Source organism: Carassius carassius, chromosome 45 (genome assembly GCF_963082965.1).
Source record: "Carassius carassius chromosome 45, fCarCar2.1, whole genome shotgun sequence".
Taxonomy (NCBI): Eukaryota; Metazoa; Chordata; class Actinopteri; order Cypriniformes; family Cyprinidae; genus Carassius; species Carassius carassius.
In genome coordinates this window covers 21,663,328-21,679,717 of record NC_081799.1, presented here as the reverse complement: position 1 = coordinate 21,679,717, position 16,390 = coordinate 21,663,328, and the positions used below count along the sequence as shown (strand labels likewise).

General features: G+C 33.9%; 2 protein-coding genes and 1 pseudogene across 3 annotated transcripts; 1 reads left to right on the top strand and 2 right to left on the bottom strand.

Moving 5' to 3' along the window:
• Positions 1–32: 32 nt before the first annotated feature.
• LOC132127802 (EKC/KEOPS complex subunit Lage3-like) lies at positions 33–886 on the bottom strand. The gene is made up of 3 exons (XM_059539931.1): positions 748–886; positions 418–546; positions 33–202 (listed from the first exon to the last, which is right to left on the bottom strand). Exons 1-3 carry the CDS (start codon positions 792–794, stop codon positions 88–90), a joined length of 291 nt encoding a protein of 96 aa, XP_059395914.1. The 5' UTR covers positions 795–886; the 3' UTR covers positions 33–87.
• Positions 595–12,081, top strand: LOC132127801 (stanniocalcin-like). 2 transcript variants are annotated; one of them, XM_059539929.1, is made up of 5 exons: positions 595–656; positions 9,796–10,128; positions 10,354–10,496; positions 10,603–10,814; positions 11,599–12,081. In XM_059539929.1, exons 2-5 carry the CDS (start codon positions 10,017–10,019, stop codon positions 11,879–11,881), a joined length of 750 nt encoding a protein of 249 aa, XP_059395912.1. In that variant the 5' UTR covers positions 595–656; positions 9,796–10,016; the 3' UTR covers positions 11,882–12,081. The 2 variants fall into 2 exon arrangements, with proteins under 2 accessions (XP_059395912.1, XP_059395911.1); XM_059539928.1 differs by lacking the exon at positions 595–656 and having other exon boundaries at positions 9,383–10,128.
• Positions 3,054–7,286, bottom strand: LOC132127026 (rho-related BTB domain-containing protein 2-like; annotated as a pseudogene).
• Positions 12,082–16,390: the final 4,309 nt, after the last annotated feature.

The window sequence follows — 16,390 nt, the reverse complement described above, 5'->3', positions numbered from 1 at the left end:
ATGATTCTCTTGGACATCCACATAACAGAGCAAACAGCATCTGCATCTACATCTCTCCTCTTATGCTTTTATTTGTCTCTCAGAGTGTCATTGTGAAACAGGCGGTCCAAATACATCCATAGTTTCCATCACTAGACACAAATGGTCCAAGAATGAACTTACAGAAACACGAAGAATACGAGCTTCATCTGCGGTCCATCTCCTATAAAGACATGAGCAATAATTAGATGTTTTATTGTGTATAATAGAAATATTCCATACATTTCAACAACAACACACATATATATCTATCCCCAATTGTGGTTGGAGGGGGGGTAATTAGACAAGTGTGGCAAAGTGTGTCGACCTAAATCTAAATTAGGACAACTATTTTTTTTACTTTTTTTTTTAGGTGATCGTTCATGTTCTGTAACTCACACAGACAGTGTTTGTCCTGATAAATCCAGCTTTTTAGTGATTCCTCCTTTCCTGGGTTCAGGATCAGGAGATAGAGACTGCAGGGCGATAGTTGCCTCTCTCTCGGATGGGAAAGGGACCTTTAAAAAGCTGAAGTTTTGTTTAAGTTAAAGAGAATAGTACTTTAAAAACATGCACCTCTATTTCTCATTCAGTTACCGATCTACTGTGCTTCTGAGCAAATCCAGCAGTGCAAGCAGGTAAGAGCTGGAAAAGATTTAATGAATCATAAGATACAAAAGCAGAATGAATGAATTATTTTAACATTTAGGGACAGCAGTAAAAGGATACAATTCAAGTTTTCTTTCTGAACCGTTTTCACTCATGCAAGCCGCCATGTTGACATGTTTTGTTAGGCTTCAGATTGAAAGCGGCATTTTCGTCGTGTTTTTATAAAATATAAACTTTATTTCCACGGAGTAACATTCGACAAAAGTCGATTTATTTTGCAACAAATCTTGCATTTAACATAAATGTTTAATGTTTTCTTATATTCAATGTTATGTTAAGAGATTATTGTACGCTTGGTTTAGATTATCATAGGTAAAAGTATATTTTTACAATGATCATATTTTAGATAGTCTGGGACAATAACATCTATTTTAAAAAAATACAGTTGCAAAAGTATTAGCAAAAAGTTATTTAAAACATACATTTCAAGCGGTGATAAGAATTGTATTGTTATATTATTTTGTTAAATTATTGTAATTAATATTATAATAATAATATTTGTGATTTTTACTGCGGGTAAATCCGACACAACGGAACATCTTTTATTACATGCTTTAATCTCTAAAATCTGAAACATAAATATTTTTCCATTTCACTATTTATGTTATCATGCGATTTAATCATATTAATAATCTTATTGTCTTACCTGTTTTTCATTTACTGTTGCATATATCTTTAGGATATATTGAATACTTAAAAGAACTTAGGCCTATTATTTAGGCTAGAAAACAATGTGCTAAACATAAAAAGTAATATATAAAGAAATGTGTAACGTCGAAGTCACTTCTGTTCCGTTTCATCTTTATATGTTCCTCTGTTTGTTCATCTGAATATTACTTTTTTTTTAGATATATACTTATTTTATTTTGACAATTATTTTTAGACAATGGGTTTTATTTATGTGGGATTCAAAGACCTTAGTTAAAACAGAAAATAAAATGGATTTTGAAAATGTAAAACAAGGAAACATAATGACGTAATCGAAATATGTAAAACCAAGTACTAGGAGGCTATGAAATTCATCATTTCCATAATTGAATAATAATTTTTCAAATTCAGCTTCACACTTGAAAAGTTGAAAAGTTGAAAAGCTCTAAAAATATGCAATAAACAAAAACTATACAAAAAGAAATCATTTTAAAATCCCACTGTATTTTGCTGGCTATTTAATGTATTTATAGTGTATTTAAGGTGTTTGGTTTCATTTAATCATAAACTTAAAAATAAATATGTGAGACAAAATACTAACAAACAGTAAAACTCATGTTCATTTCACTTCACATTTGAAGTGTTTTAGAATATAATTTGTGATTAAAAAAAATTAATAATCAAAATAAAAGCATTTTCTAGATCTCTCAAGTGTATTTACTGGCTAATTATTTTTATTAACACTGTGTTTCATTTATTCATAACTCTGCCCTCATCATCCCATCAGCCATAACACCTCCATTTCCAAAGATCAATAACGTGTCAGAAACCTCTGTCATTGAGGTATTTCATGAACACAGATTAAAAAAATTCATCATTTCATACTACAAAACATTTTTGAACAAAAAATATGGATTTAAACAAATAGTGCCGCAATTTTGCAAGGAATTATTATAATATAAGCTGGAAGTAACACTTTATTTTAAGGTGTCCTGTTACAATGTATTTCTATATTTAAGTACTGAGTAATATTATTTAACTACATCTACTTTCTATACATGTTAGGTTTAGGCTTAGGGTTATTTAACTGTAATTATCAAATTATATTTAGGCATATATAAGGGTATTTTGGAGGTTTTTATATTTGATAGCAATTTATTTATTGGTTTTGGAGGTTTATTGGGGTTTACTGAAGAATATTAACAGTATGTGATAGTGTTTGTGTGGCTGCCTGCAGAGTAATTAAATAGAGAGGGATGTGAAGAGTTCTCAAAGCAGCAGCTGTCAGTCATGAAGAAAAGTGTGATGAGGTGAAGAGATCGAGCCCACAGTTATATTTGCACATGTCCTCATCATGTCCTCTTTTTGATATTGATGTCAAATTTGTGTGCAAACCAGTTTCGTTATTGTTAACTAAAACTATTAAAAATAAAATTAGAAACATTGTCCTGATAAACAAACTGAAATACATTTGAAATTGTAGTACTAAATTACTATAACCAAACTAAAATAGAAATTGAAGCTAAAAAGAAATGAAATCTCAAAAAGAAATAAATTATCAAAATGTTCAATATTGATAATGTCAAAAATGACAATAACAAATGTACTAAGATTAAATTAGTAACAGAAAATATAAAGATTAAAGCATATTCAAAATGTTAATAAATACTATAATGGTATATAAATAATATACTACCACAACCTTCACCCTCGTCTCTTCAAATAATAGCAGAGGAGCCTGAGGATGAGGAAGATGAAGAGGGAAGATTCCACAGCATCCATTTAGGCTTGTTCTGGCAATTTTGGGACAGGTAGTCCTCCTTTCCCGCTCTTTCCGAGCGGGATCTGGTAGTGGTCGACTGGTCGTCCTCTTTCAGGTACCAGACCGGAGGCCAGCGGTTCTTCTCAAAGTATTCTTGGTTCTCTGAAAATGCAAATTAACATGCATCCAACAAGGTTATTGCAATAAACAAACATTTGCTGCTTGAAATTAAATTATAAAAATATTTGAAAAACATCAAGTCCAGCTTTATTGTCATTTTGCTAAATGTGTGAACACACAGTGGAAGGAAATGCCGTGTCTCGCAGGACCACATTGCTACTTAGTTCAGCATAAACATAAGCATACAACACTAGATGTAAAAAAAACTATTTTTTAAGCCTATACATTGCTTATACTTACTGAAAGCAATAGTCTGAGTCGTAATCACTATTTTTTTTTTTTACCTTTTATATATTTGTTTTATTTGTCAGAAACAAGCTTGACAACAAAATATGGACATTTAGAAAAACAATTTAATAATATAACAAAAAAACAAGAATATTAATAAAAATGTCTCAATATCACTAAAATACAAAAAATATAAAAGAAATGAAAGCCAAACACTTGATGTACTACCTGCTGATTTGGAGTTGGTGCAGATGTGGTGAAGGCACCAATCGGTGAGCTGCTAGGCACAGTGGAACAGAAAACGCATGACAACACAAAATATCAGAATTTGCTCGCCCTCCTGATGTATCAAAAGCTGAATTTTCAACATCTTTACTCCAGTCTTCGGTGTCACATGATCCTTCAGAAATCATAATAATATGCTGATTTACTGCTGGTGAAACATTATTATTATCATCAATGTTGAGAACAAGTGTGCTGCTTCATATTTTTGTGAAATGTTTTTATTTATTTATTTATTTTATGAAGAACAGCATTTATTTTAAATATAAATCTTTGGTAACAAATGTCTTTACTGTCAACTTTTGATCAATTTAATGCATCCTTGCTGAATAAAATTATCAGTTTATATGACCGACTTCAATCTTTCCAATGGTAATAGAAACATCAAAGTTCTTGGTTTTCTTGTGTCTTGTAACCAAAATTGAGCAACGATGCACAAATTAAATTTAAATATAACCTTATGGAGTACATGCTATGAACTTTTCATTTTGTGTTCTTATGCTAAATATCTCAGAGTTTGTGTTCCACTCAATGGTTTGTAATGACATTAGTGTGAGTTAGCTCACTCCACACAGTCAGTCTATAATGATTCAACAATGGCAAGCAAGCTCTGCTGAATGTGTTGCAGAAAACATTCCATTTGGTTTCATTATTAGATCAGCAGAGTCATCTAAAGAATCACACCTCATGGCAGAGAGCTCCGTAGACATGAAATACTCAGCGTTCCTGAGAGACTTTAGTAAAGCAAGTGACTCAGCTTGACCAGTCATGCATGACAGAAAGAACCACATGAACCGTCACACACACAATGCCACAAAAATATGACTCACTTCACACCAAATCCCTGAGCGTTATCTCATGCAGGTTCTTATTTAGTGAACTCAACAAATCTAAAATGCCTGTGATTGTTAACTCTGCACAACATTGTTAATCAATAAAGGAAATGATAACTTGAAAACTTTGAAAAAACCTATATGGTGACTGCTAAATGAGTTTGTGAGGGTTTTCACTTGTAGTTCACTTGTAGTTGAGTCATTTCCAGATATAGCAGCGTTTCTCCTTCAATGTCCGTGGCCATGGCAGCATTCTCCTTAAGAACAGTAACAGTATGCAGTAAAGCAGCAAAAAAAAAAAAGTATATTCAGTAATCATATATTCACCCTCATGAATAAACCTCTTAAAGGATAGGTTTGGCACAATATTCATGCTGCTAAACTTCAATAAAATCTTATGGTGATCATTATTAATTTGATTTATATGGCTGACAGCATATCTAGTATCTAAAAAATAAATCCTATTATTTACACTACTGTTTAAATATTTTTTTCAGTTTCTTAAAATTATTCAACAAGGATACATTAAAATTGCCCAAATTAGCGGTAAAGACTTTAACATTGCTACAATGTTTATAAAATGTTTATATTTTTAAATAAATGCTGTTCTCTTGAATTTAACATTCATCAAAGAATCCTGAAAAAAAAAAAAACATTAAAAATATTAAGCAGCTCAACTTTTTCCAATGCTGGTTGCAGCAAATCAGCATAACAGAATGATTTCTAAAGGTCCACGTGACACTTTTCAGATTCAAATAGAATGCAATTATTTTAAGCTGTAATATTATTTCACAATATTATTATTTTACAGTTTTTTAATCTAATAAATGCTGCCTTGGAAAGCATAAGAAACTATACTTCTTTCAAAAACATTAAAAAAAAAAATCTTACAGACCCCAAATATATAATCAACATAGAACCCCAGAAAACTTAGTAAATATTTTTTTTTTTGTGAAAAACAGTAAAAACGTAATCCTTGTTAGTTTTTATATAAATACTCTTAAATAAAGATAAGTGTAAAACTGTTTCAAATATCGCAGAGGACAAAAAGACAAGTGGAATTACACAATTTATCAAACGATACAAGTGATTTATCGTTTTGTCACAGTGATGTTTGATTGCAGTACCTCTTTAGTACAGTTCTCGACAAAAGGCCCTCCAAACATGGCTGCCATCCAATCACAGCTGGAGATGAGTAGGGGTTTATGGGCCTGAACGGTTCCATCATCCAGTTTAAACACTACATCTGGGGTTTAAAGAAAGAAGTGTTTATTGCAGCAAAACAGATGCTTCCGTGAGGCGGAGGATATTGAAAAGGCATGGAATTGTGGCATCCATAAAATGCCATTTACAGTATTACACGGAATGTTGGCGAAAGGAGGGCTGTAACTTAATGAAGTTGAGATATGGGCAAGTGCCTGTGAATATTAATGCCATCTTTAATTTTGAAGTCTGCAGGTTTTGTGTGTTTCTGTGTGAATTAGCACAATCTCAGTTGGCAAATAAAAAAAAAATATAAAACTTTTATCTGATCACATTTGAAAACATTAATTTTGTTTTTAATGTTTTATGCCTTTATGTGATTACCAGAATTTTTTGATAATAAATTTATATTAGATTTTTTTTTAAATCCAGAAAACACCAAACTTTCTTAAGTTCCCTATTATTTTTATTCTTTTAGTTTTAAACTTGAATTAATTAAATTGCTAAGATGTGTTTTTGTTGTTAAACTTTAATTAAACCATTAAAGCAGAACACCCCCCCCCCCCCAAAAAAAAAAAAAAAACCACTGAATTTGGTGGGAGGGAGGTGAAACATTTCATCGGGCCCTAAAAAAGTTTTTTTTTTCACTTTTTTTTAAATTGTAGTTAAATTTGCAATGTGCATCAGGTCCCTCTCATGTTCGTCCAGCTGTCCTATGTAAAGGTAATGTGTGACTACATGAAACGGCCTGAGCAGCACCGAGGGGTCCATGTGCACCACTGTCATCTGCCAGGAGATGAACATGACGGGGTCCTGGACCAATTCTCTCCTGATGCTGATGACAGCTCGACCCAAAGAAGACAAAAGCCGCCCCCCACGTCCGTCCTCCAGGATCCCATCGGAGTCTGCGGAGATCAGGGTCCCGTCATTGATGCAGGCCCTGAGGTTGAACCTGTTTTCTTCATCACTGCTATCGCACGTCAAACCTGGCAGACCGCAGAGGAGGCTCCCATCCGGTGGGTTGCTTCCAATCAGCCTCGTCCTTCACATCCTGGAGGAAAAGGTTGTAGAATTTCGAGGAGGCTGTGGAGAGGTAGACCTTATGAGCAAAGACTCACTGGTTCTCCTGAAGGACCAGAACCACATCAGCACACAGCGGCTCCTTCAGCAGATGGCCCAGGTGCTGGGGGCGGAGGGATGTCTATAACGGATGGAGGAGATTTGGGAGGCAGGAAGGGTGCCCATAGGAGAGGCTGTTGTACATCCCGCAAGTGAGACTTCCAGAACTGCAGGTGGCACCGTGAGATGAGAGCAGCACGGATATTGTCAAACACATCCTTTACTCCAAACTGAGCCACCATGCTGGTCTCGTAGTACAGCACACCCAACTCTTTGGCCACCTCACGACCCTTCTCAGGTGGAAGAATCTCATTCGCTTTGATGGGTCTGTAAGGTGGGTTCATGGAGAAATGTCAACAAAAAGGATGTACTGCAATATCTTTGATGTGAATGTTACATATTTGGTCTTTTTTTCATGAAAAATGTCCAATACGACAGTGGTGCAGCAATATATACTGATATTCTCAATGTTCCTCAGAAAACAGGATACAGGTTTCACTCATTCAAAATACTTCTACTTAATGTTACACTGTCAAATGTGCAAAAGAAATCTCTCCTATCTCTTGCTGTGGCTACTGTGTATAGACCATTAGGGCCGTATAAAGATTTCCTAAAAGAATTTGCACACAAGACTGAAATGCATACAAACGCTGTTGAGAATGAGTGGCTGAGAAGAAAAAGTTGTAAAGACTTAAATATATTTGACACATTTAACTACCTCAAGCTTCGTAACTACCAACCTGATGCCACCTCTGGTACTTAAAACCATACTAGTAATAAAGCTCTTTCTGACTTCTGAATTCCGTTTACACATCTATGCCTGACACTCACTTCAAACTCTCGTAAATATGAAATAATAATAATAGAGTGTAGATAACTCTAGGTGTCTTGATGTGTCTTTGTAGCTTTGTGTTGTTCATAGATATAAAGTCATAAGTCAAGTCCAAAACTCGGAGACTGAAATGCTTTATACATTAAACAATAATAATAATAATAATAATATAAAATCTGTCATTAAATAATATCAGCATGTTAATCTGAGTAAATAATTGGGTCTGAAAATTTTTATTAATAATTTCTGCAGCTTTTATTATTTGTTAGGCCTGTAAACCCTTAATAATTATTAATATAGTAATATTATTTATTTGATGACAGTCATGATGATCCATTAAATCCAACAGAGATTATTGTGCTTCAAATGGAAAAAAAGAAGTTCCCATGTCCAATGTCACTAAATTTCTTATATTTGATTAGTGACATAATAAGGCAAAACATTTCTTTGATTTATATCTTTCTTATAGGCTATTACATATTTTACATGATATTTATTTTTATATTAGACATTTATTATATATTTTAAAGTGTATGCATCTTTCCTTTTTTACATTTCAAAATTCTACAATTTTCAGTTTATTTCCAGGTTTAAATTGGAAAACCATCTCAAGACTTTTGGAGCCCACTTTCTTCTATGAAAACTTTCCTTCCTCATTTTTGGAAACTGACTGAATAGAGATGAATTCTCAGGATGAATTTATTGATGTTGTGCAACAAACATTTATAACAACAAACTGCTTAAGAAAAAAAAAATTCATACCTGCTGCACGTGATGATGTCATAAACACATTTTAGCTTTTCCCTCTATATGTCTCAGGTAAGTTGACTAAAATCAGGTATATATGTCTTCAGTCTCTCATGAAGGAGAAATGGTTGATAAGCATTTCCATGTAGTCTGAGAGTCAATGGGTTTTTGGAAAATTACAGATCTATGGTGTGTGTGTGTGTGTGTGTGTGTGTGTGTGTGTGTGTGTGTGTGTGTGTGTGTGTGTGTGTGTGTGTGTGTGTGTGTGTGTGTGTGTGTGTGTGTTTTATTCTTTAGACTACTCATTCACGTTATTCAGTAAAGATGTGGGTGTGACTTTCCTGCCCTACTTCAATAGTAACAAACAGGAACCTGTGTGAACAAAGGTAATAAAACCAAAATAGCTAAGTCTCCAGCCCAGTGTAGACTAGTCTACAAACCAGTGAGTGCTTTGATCATTATCAGTGTAATTAACCCTTTAGGGGAGGAAATTTCTTTAGGCTAATGAAATTCATTATGGAAAACACATCACTTCCTCCAAAGCCTTTGCGACATCCACTGATTAGACACTGATAAACACTTCTCTGTCAGACCCAGCATGGCAAACGATGGGAACGGATGCTTAGTCAACTACAAGCTAAGCTACATATGTCTGTTTTCATTAAACCCTTCAGCATTTTCAAAAACAGCTTGTATTGTACCTTTAGCACAGTTACCTGTTCAAAGTGTCAACAAAACTCTCTGAACCCTCCTTAAGAAATGCAGCCAAAAGCATTAAATAATAAAGATGTGCATAATTGAAATCAGTCAAATTAAATCCAAACCAAACATGCACAGTAGCTGTTTTAATTAGGTCTCATTGAGAATGACCTGCCTATCTTCTATATCATTACTGAAAGGGTAAATCAAGGTCCTCTAGATGAGAATGTAAACCAAACATCATTTAGAAACGCAAGAAATCTGAGATTGTTTTTTATGATTGGTGTTTAACAGTTTAGATTTGCTACACTCTTAAAAGTTAAAGAGACAACCATGAAGAACCTTTAACGTCAATGGAAACTTTCTGTGGCATAAGAAGGTTCTTCAGATATTTACATTAAGAAGAAGAAGAAAAAACTCTCTTTTAGAACCTTTTATTAGTGTATAAGGTGCAACTTTAAAATGGACAGTATTTGGAATAAGTATATCTTTTTTTATCTAAATCACAGATGACAGCATTCAAAATGTGTTGTAATGAAAGTTTAAACATCTAACTGGAGATAAAATCATATCAGGTGGTTCTGCATTAATATCATCCCTTGAATATTTATGAAGATACGGAAAGTTTGAGCTTCCAGGAATCTGCGTTCTGATTGGTGATGGTGGGGATTTATGAGCCGTCAAGCTCAGTTGAAGATCTGTATAAAGCTGAGGCTGTCGTCAAACTGAAGCACAAACACACAGAATCAGCAAACGCCTCCTGTTCTGAGTCCTTGGTTTGGTTCTAAGTGCAAACATGTTCCTGAAAAGCGGATTTGTTTTACTCCTCGTTTTGGTTGCATCTGTGTTTGGAACAGATCAAGAACCTGCACAACCAAGACGAGCACGGTTCTCTGCCAACAGCCCTAGTAAGTAGTATTATTTCCTTTATTGAATTGTCTGCTTTAGTTTTTTAGGAGTGTGCGTGGGCAACTTAGGATGGTTACTAACTGAAGGTTGTAGGTTCAATTCGAGAACTTCACCTTTGAGCAAGATCTAAGCAACTTTAAGGACTGCCTATCTAGTAAAAATGTCCACTTTCAGACTTCTTTGAAAAAGTACCTCCTAAAAACATATTTATCTTCTTCCTCCAGCTGAGGTTGCCCGCTGTCTGAACGGTGCTCTGCAGGTGGGCTGCGCAGCGTTCGCATGTCTGGAGAATTCGACCTGCGACACTGACGGCATGCATGAGATCTGCAACGCCTTCCTCAACACTGCTGCGATTTTCAATACAGAGGTACAAATGCTCATTGACCCGAATCCAAATGATGCCTTTTTACTTTTCAGTTGTGTATTGCAATGCAAGCAGACCCCTGAATGCAAGTCATGTTCGTTTTTTCCAGGGTAAGACGTTTGTGAAAGAGAGCATCAAGTGCATCGCCAACGGTATCACCTCTAAGGTCTTCCAGACCATCAAACGCTGTTCCACCTTCCAGAAGATGATTGCTGAAGTGCAGGAGGAATGCTACAAGAAGCTTGACATCTGCGAGGTGGCCAGATCTAACCCTGAGGCCATCGGAGACGTGGTCCAGGTGCCCAGCCACTTCCCAAACAGGTATACTTGATTGGCGTGCACGAATGGTCCATAGTCTTACAGGGATAGTAGATGCATATGAAAATTCGGTACTCAAAATTATTTTTGTTAATGCAGTTCATTTCTATATAATGGCAGTTCAAAGCAATTAATAAGTCTAGACTATTTGTTCATATACATTTTTTACTTTCATGCAATAATCTCCCAAACCAACGATACATACAAATTGTAAAAATAAATATACTAATTATAAGGTGTTAAAATGATAAAAAATCCTAATGCAATATACTGTACAATGTAAGGTAATAAATGCATTAATACACTTTCCATATTATTTTGCAAGGAGGATGCAAGCTATTTTCTGAATCCGCTAGACTTCCTAGTGCAGTAAAGGGTGAAACTATTTCTATCGAGCCAGTTTACAATAAAATAATACATTTAAATTATAAGAAATATGATATGAAATAACAGTTTGCAATAGCAAGAACCCTAAAGGGCTGTTTTTGTACGACTAAAATAACAAGATTTAAATAAGATTTTTTGTACTATATTATAAATCTTCTGGCTCCATATATGATGAACTGTAAGTCAAACTTATTTTATGGTGCTATATAATGTTTATATTTTTTGGAGATTTACCAACATGAAATGAAAAAGAATTTTAAGAAAAATTCTGCCACAATTTGTGTTTCTCAGAAAAAGGAACACCATACAAATATGTAGGCTAAATGTAATTGTTAACAGAATTAACAGTGTTAACAGTATTCAACTGTGCATTCTAAAGCATCATACCTTGGTGTTGCAGGTACTACAGCACACTTCTGCAGAGCTTGATGGAGTGCGATGCAGACACCGTGGAGGTGGTGCGAGCCGGGCTGGTGGCCAGACTCGGACCTGATATGGCCACACTCTTCCAGCTGCTTCAAAACAAGCCCTGCCCACCCGAACCTGCTGCCGCCGGGTCTTCTGGGATGGAGGGCCACACCGGCTTCCGCTGGGCTCCCATGTTCAAGATCCAGCCCAACCTGCGCAACAGGGACCCCACGCACCTCTTCGCCAGGAAACGCTCAGTTGAAGGGAGCTCTTAGATTCACATCTTCACAACTCTCCATTTGGAACATGCATCATGCTGATGTGTATGTGGAAGATGATAATTAGTATGCATTAAAAATGTAGTTTTATAACAGGACACAATGGAAATCTTTGCTTAGTTCACAAAAACCAACAACTACTTGATTCTTTAATTGCATTACATTCAATATACATGCCAATGTAATTTATAGAAGAAAAAAAAATCTGCTATACATTTTTAAAAGTTTTAGACTCTTAATATTTATTGCAATTTTGGTTTATGGCCTAATGCAAGAGAAGCTAAATTGTGATGTGCAGGATATTATCATGGAATTTTGGGAAAAAAAAGGAAATCTGTCACCTGAATCAACACCTGAAATATTTATTAGTATACATTGAAAATAATTTATATTTATTTTTCCTACCAAATGTAATTTATAAAGTATATTATTGTTTATTGTGATCTAAAATGAACTGTATTCTTTAAGAGAGAAAAAACTACATATTTCTGGATATGTTTCAGATATGTTTCCTATGCTGGTCATGGGAAATATTATATAATAGGATCAAGAAGGGCATACTTTGTTCATGTTGGTAATTATTGTATAGTTGATGTGCTTGAATAGAAATAAAACTTCCTGATATACTAATTTGTTTCATCTTTCATTGCTTACCATGATATTGCCAAAAGCATCCATAAAATTATACTGTTTATATAGAATCTAAATCTAAACTCTGCAAAGCGTAATATTTACTGTATTCGCAAGGGGTCGCTGCTTTCAAACGCGTCGTGCTCTTAAAATTTACCTGACAAAACACTCTTTTTGGAAATTCCTTATGGTCACAAATTTCCCCTAACAATGAGGCGTAACATTGAAACTGTATTTTTATATTTGTTTGTTATTTTTACGTTACATTAGGAGATCATCTCATAGGCCTGTTAGAACTACACGATTTGCTTAGCTAAAAGAAAAGTTATATACTAAATAAAGAGTTTTTAACACAACGCAAAGGCTATGTAACACAAATATTGAATTTTTCTGTTCTTCAGTATATATAAAAAAAAACATGCATTGTTGATTGCCTAAATGACAATCCTGCTCAATGATCAAGCTGCAGTTTGGTCAAATTATGCAAAAAGTGCGTACTTTATCTAATCATAAATGGAAAACATTAGTCGCATTTAACCAAGTATTTCCACCAAATATATATATATATATATATATATATATATATATATATATATATATATATATATATATATATATATATATATATATATATATATATATATATATAGTACAGACCAAAAGTTTGGACACACCTTCTCATTCAAAGAGTTTTCTTTATTTTCATGACTATGAAAATTGTAGATTCACACTGAAGGCATCAAAACTATGAATTAACACATGTGGAATTATATATGGAATTATATACATAACAAAAAAGTGTGAAACTGAAAATATGTCATATTCTAGGTGCTTCAAAGTAGCCACCTTTTGCTTTGATTACTGCTTTGCACACTCTTGGCATTCTCTTGATGAGCTTCAAGAGGTAGTCACCTGAAATGGTCTTCCAACAGTCTTGAAGGAGTTCCCCGAGAGATGCTTAGCACTTGTTGGCCCTTTTGCCTTCTGTCTGCGGTCCAGCTCACCCCTAAACCATCTCGATTGGGTTCAGGTCCGGTGACTGTGGAGGCCAGGTCATCTGGCGCAGCACCCCATCACTCTCCTTCTTGGTCAAATAGCCCTTGATGCCTTCAGTGTGACTCTACAATGTTCATAGTCATAAAAATAAAGAAAACTCTTTGAATGAGAAGGTGTGTATATATACAGTACAGACCAAAAGTTTGGAAACATTACTATTTTTAATGTTTTTGAAAGAAGTTTCTTCTGCTCATCAAGCCTGCATTTATTTGATCAAAAATACAGAAAAAACAGTAATATTTTGAAAAATTATTACAACTTAAAATAATAGTTTTCTATTTGAATATACTTTAAAAAAAAAAAATTTATTCCTGTGATGCAAAGCTGAATTTTCAGCATCATTACTCCAGCCTTCAGTGTCACATGTAACATCCAGTCTATCACATGATCATTTAGAAATCATTCTAATATTCTGATTTATTATGAGTGTTGGAAACAGTTCTGCTGTCTAATATATTTGATGAATAAAAGGTTAAAAAGAACTGCATTTATTCAAAAAAAATTCTAATAATATATATTCTAATAATATATTTTCTTAACTATAACTTTTATATCAATTTAACACATCCTTGCTGAATAAAAGTATTGATTTTATTTTAAAAAAAGAAAGAAAAAAAATTACTGACCCCAAATTACTGACCAGTAGTCTATGTTGTTATTACAAAATATTTATATTTTAAAAACATAGCTTCTTCTCTTTTTTTTTTTTTTTTTACTTTTTATTCATCAAAGTATCCTAAAAAAGTATCACATGTTCTGAAAAGATATTTAGCAGCAGAACTGTTTCCAACTTTGATAATGAATCATCATATTAGAATGATTTCTAAAGGATCATGTGATAATGATCCTAAAAATTCAGCTTTGCATCACAGAAATAAATGATAATTTAAAGTATAATAAATTGAAAAACAATTATTTTAAATTGTAATAATATATCACAATATTACATTTTTTCTGTATTTTTGATCAAATAAATGCAGGCTTGATGAGCAAAAGAAACTTCTTTCAAAAACATTAAAAATAGTAATGTTTCTAAACTTTTGGTCTGTACTGTATATATAAACGTTATTTGATCATTCATAATTACAACATGAAAATAAATATTTAGCAGAGGAAAGTCGAAATTTGACTTGAACTTTATATCTCATGACAATGACTTAGTATTTGACACACCAAATCATTCTTTCTTTCTTTTTTCGTTCTTTCTTTATTTTAAGTGGCAGAATGTGGCGTCCATAGTCAGGAGTGGGTGAAGAAACAGTTCATTTATCTTGACCATGATCCTTTGCATTGAATACATTACGTCATTGAAGAGATGATTTTAACCGCATGCTTTTCTAAAAACAAAAGCCAATTTCCGAGCTTCCCAGAATCATTGCCCAAGACAAAAGTGGTTTGATGCTGTTGCCTAACTGAGACCAAACAAATAAACATCTAATCAAGTGATCCTAGAAAGCAAGAACGTTTCTTAATTTGCTCTTGAATGTTTTGCGGCCAACAGGAACACATGGGGAACAACTGGTATAAACAGACAGACAATATGGTTATTATCCTAAAGTTACATCACAAAGGCTTTAAATGTAGTCTTTCCTGCATAAATGATGATGAGGGAAAGAGCAGACAGACCGATCAAGTTACAGCTTCTAATGTATGTTAGTGTTTATGAGACAATGGAAAAGAATAAAGTAATTGTCTGTTTTACAGCTAGTATAAAATATGAACACCCTCTCATTCTGTGGTCATATCTTATTTTGACACATGAACACTCATTAAATGTGATTTTTTTATTCCATGCACATCATAGTCTGACTCTTTCAGTAAGCTCTTTTCTTTCATAAATAGCCAATAAATAGATTTGTATTATTTGCTGTCTGTTCTAATATTTGCCACCAATGCAGTTTCATGTGTACTTTGAAAACTGGAAGGCTGAATATCTTTTTCGATTAAATGTGTCAGCACATCAGCCTATATCGTAAACACACAGACACAGACACACAGCTAAACAGGTGTCATGACACCTTGACACCAAAACTACGAGAGCTTAGAAATAAACACAATGAGTGACGGTGTCATCACCGACACCTCAACGAGGAGACAGCTCTCAAAACACTGAGTGTGTGCAGGCAATGTCGAAAAGGTCTTTAATAAACTCATTTTAAAGAGGAGACTTTCCTATTAGTAAGAGGAAGAACAAAAATGACTAAAAAGCAACATCTACACAGCAGAAATCAGTGTGTGTGCTAAAAGTCCATGAGGTTTGATTGAATGTGTGTAATTTATTGAGGCTTTAATTAGCCTACTTTTCAAGTGGCCCAATGCTAAATCATTATTTTCCTCATAAATCAACACTTGCTTTTTCTGAAAAACACTTAGATTTGTTTCTTCTTCTTTTTAGAATTAAAAGTTCCATAATTTACTGTTGGAATTTTCGCGTGCGAAATCCAGTCATTTAAACAGGAATCAATGCTTTTTAGGAAATTCGCTGGAGGACGAAGAATCATTTCCCTAGTTCTGCAACAGATGCAGGCCTGTCACCCAAATTTGGCCACTGACCAGCAGAAAGCTACTTGAAGGTGACTTCTGTGAGGTGTGCTTTACATTGCTTAATAGACAGTGGACCTTTCTAGCTGCTAAAACTTCACTAATGTGACAACGTTTTAACAAGCTGTTACATAAGAACTTCAATGCTAAAGTCTGTAGCAACTTAAAATGTTAAAGTACACAACAGATTCAGAATTGACATTTTATGTGTATGTTATATAACAAAAACAAGAACTTGAAAAGGTATTTTCTAGTGCTATATATAGGCCTAATGCTAAC

Excerpts from the sequence above, each read along its gene's own strand:
- LOC132127802 (XM_059539931.1), bottom strand. The coding sequence starts at position 794 with ATGGCGGCTTGCATGAGTGAAAACGGTTCAGAAAGAAAACTTGAATT. Across the intron at positions 547-747 it reads TCAGAAAGAAAACTTGAATT|CTTTTTAAAGGTCCCTTTCC; the intron begins GTATCCTTTTAC and ends ACAAAACTTCAG. Across the intron at positions 203-417 it reads TCAGGACAAACACTGTCTGT|GAGATGGACCGCAGATGAAG; the intron begins GTGAGTTACAGA and ends ATGTCTTTATAG.
- LOC132127801 (XM_059539929.1), top strand. The coding sequence starts at position 10,017 with ATGTTCCTGAAAAGCGGATTTGTTTTACTCCTCGTTTTGGTTGCATCT. Across the intron at positions 10,129-10,353 it reads GTTCTCTGCCAACAGCCCTA|CTGAGGTTGCCCGCTGTCTG; the intron begins GTAAGTAGTATT and ends TTCTTCCTCCAG. Across the intron at positions 10,815-11,598 it reads CCCAGCCACTTCCCAAACAG|GTACTACAGCACACTTCTGC; the intron begins GTATACTTGATT and ends TTGGTGTTGCAG.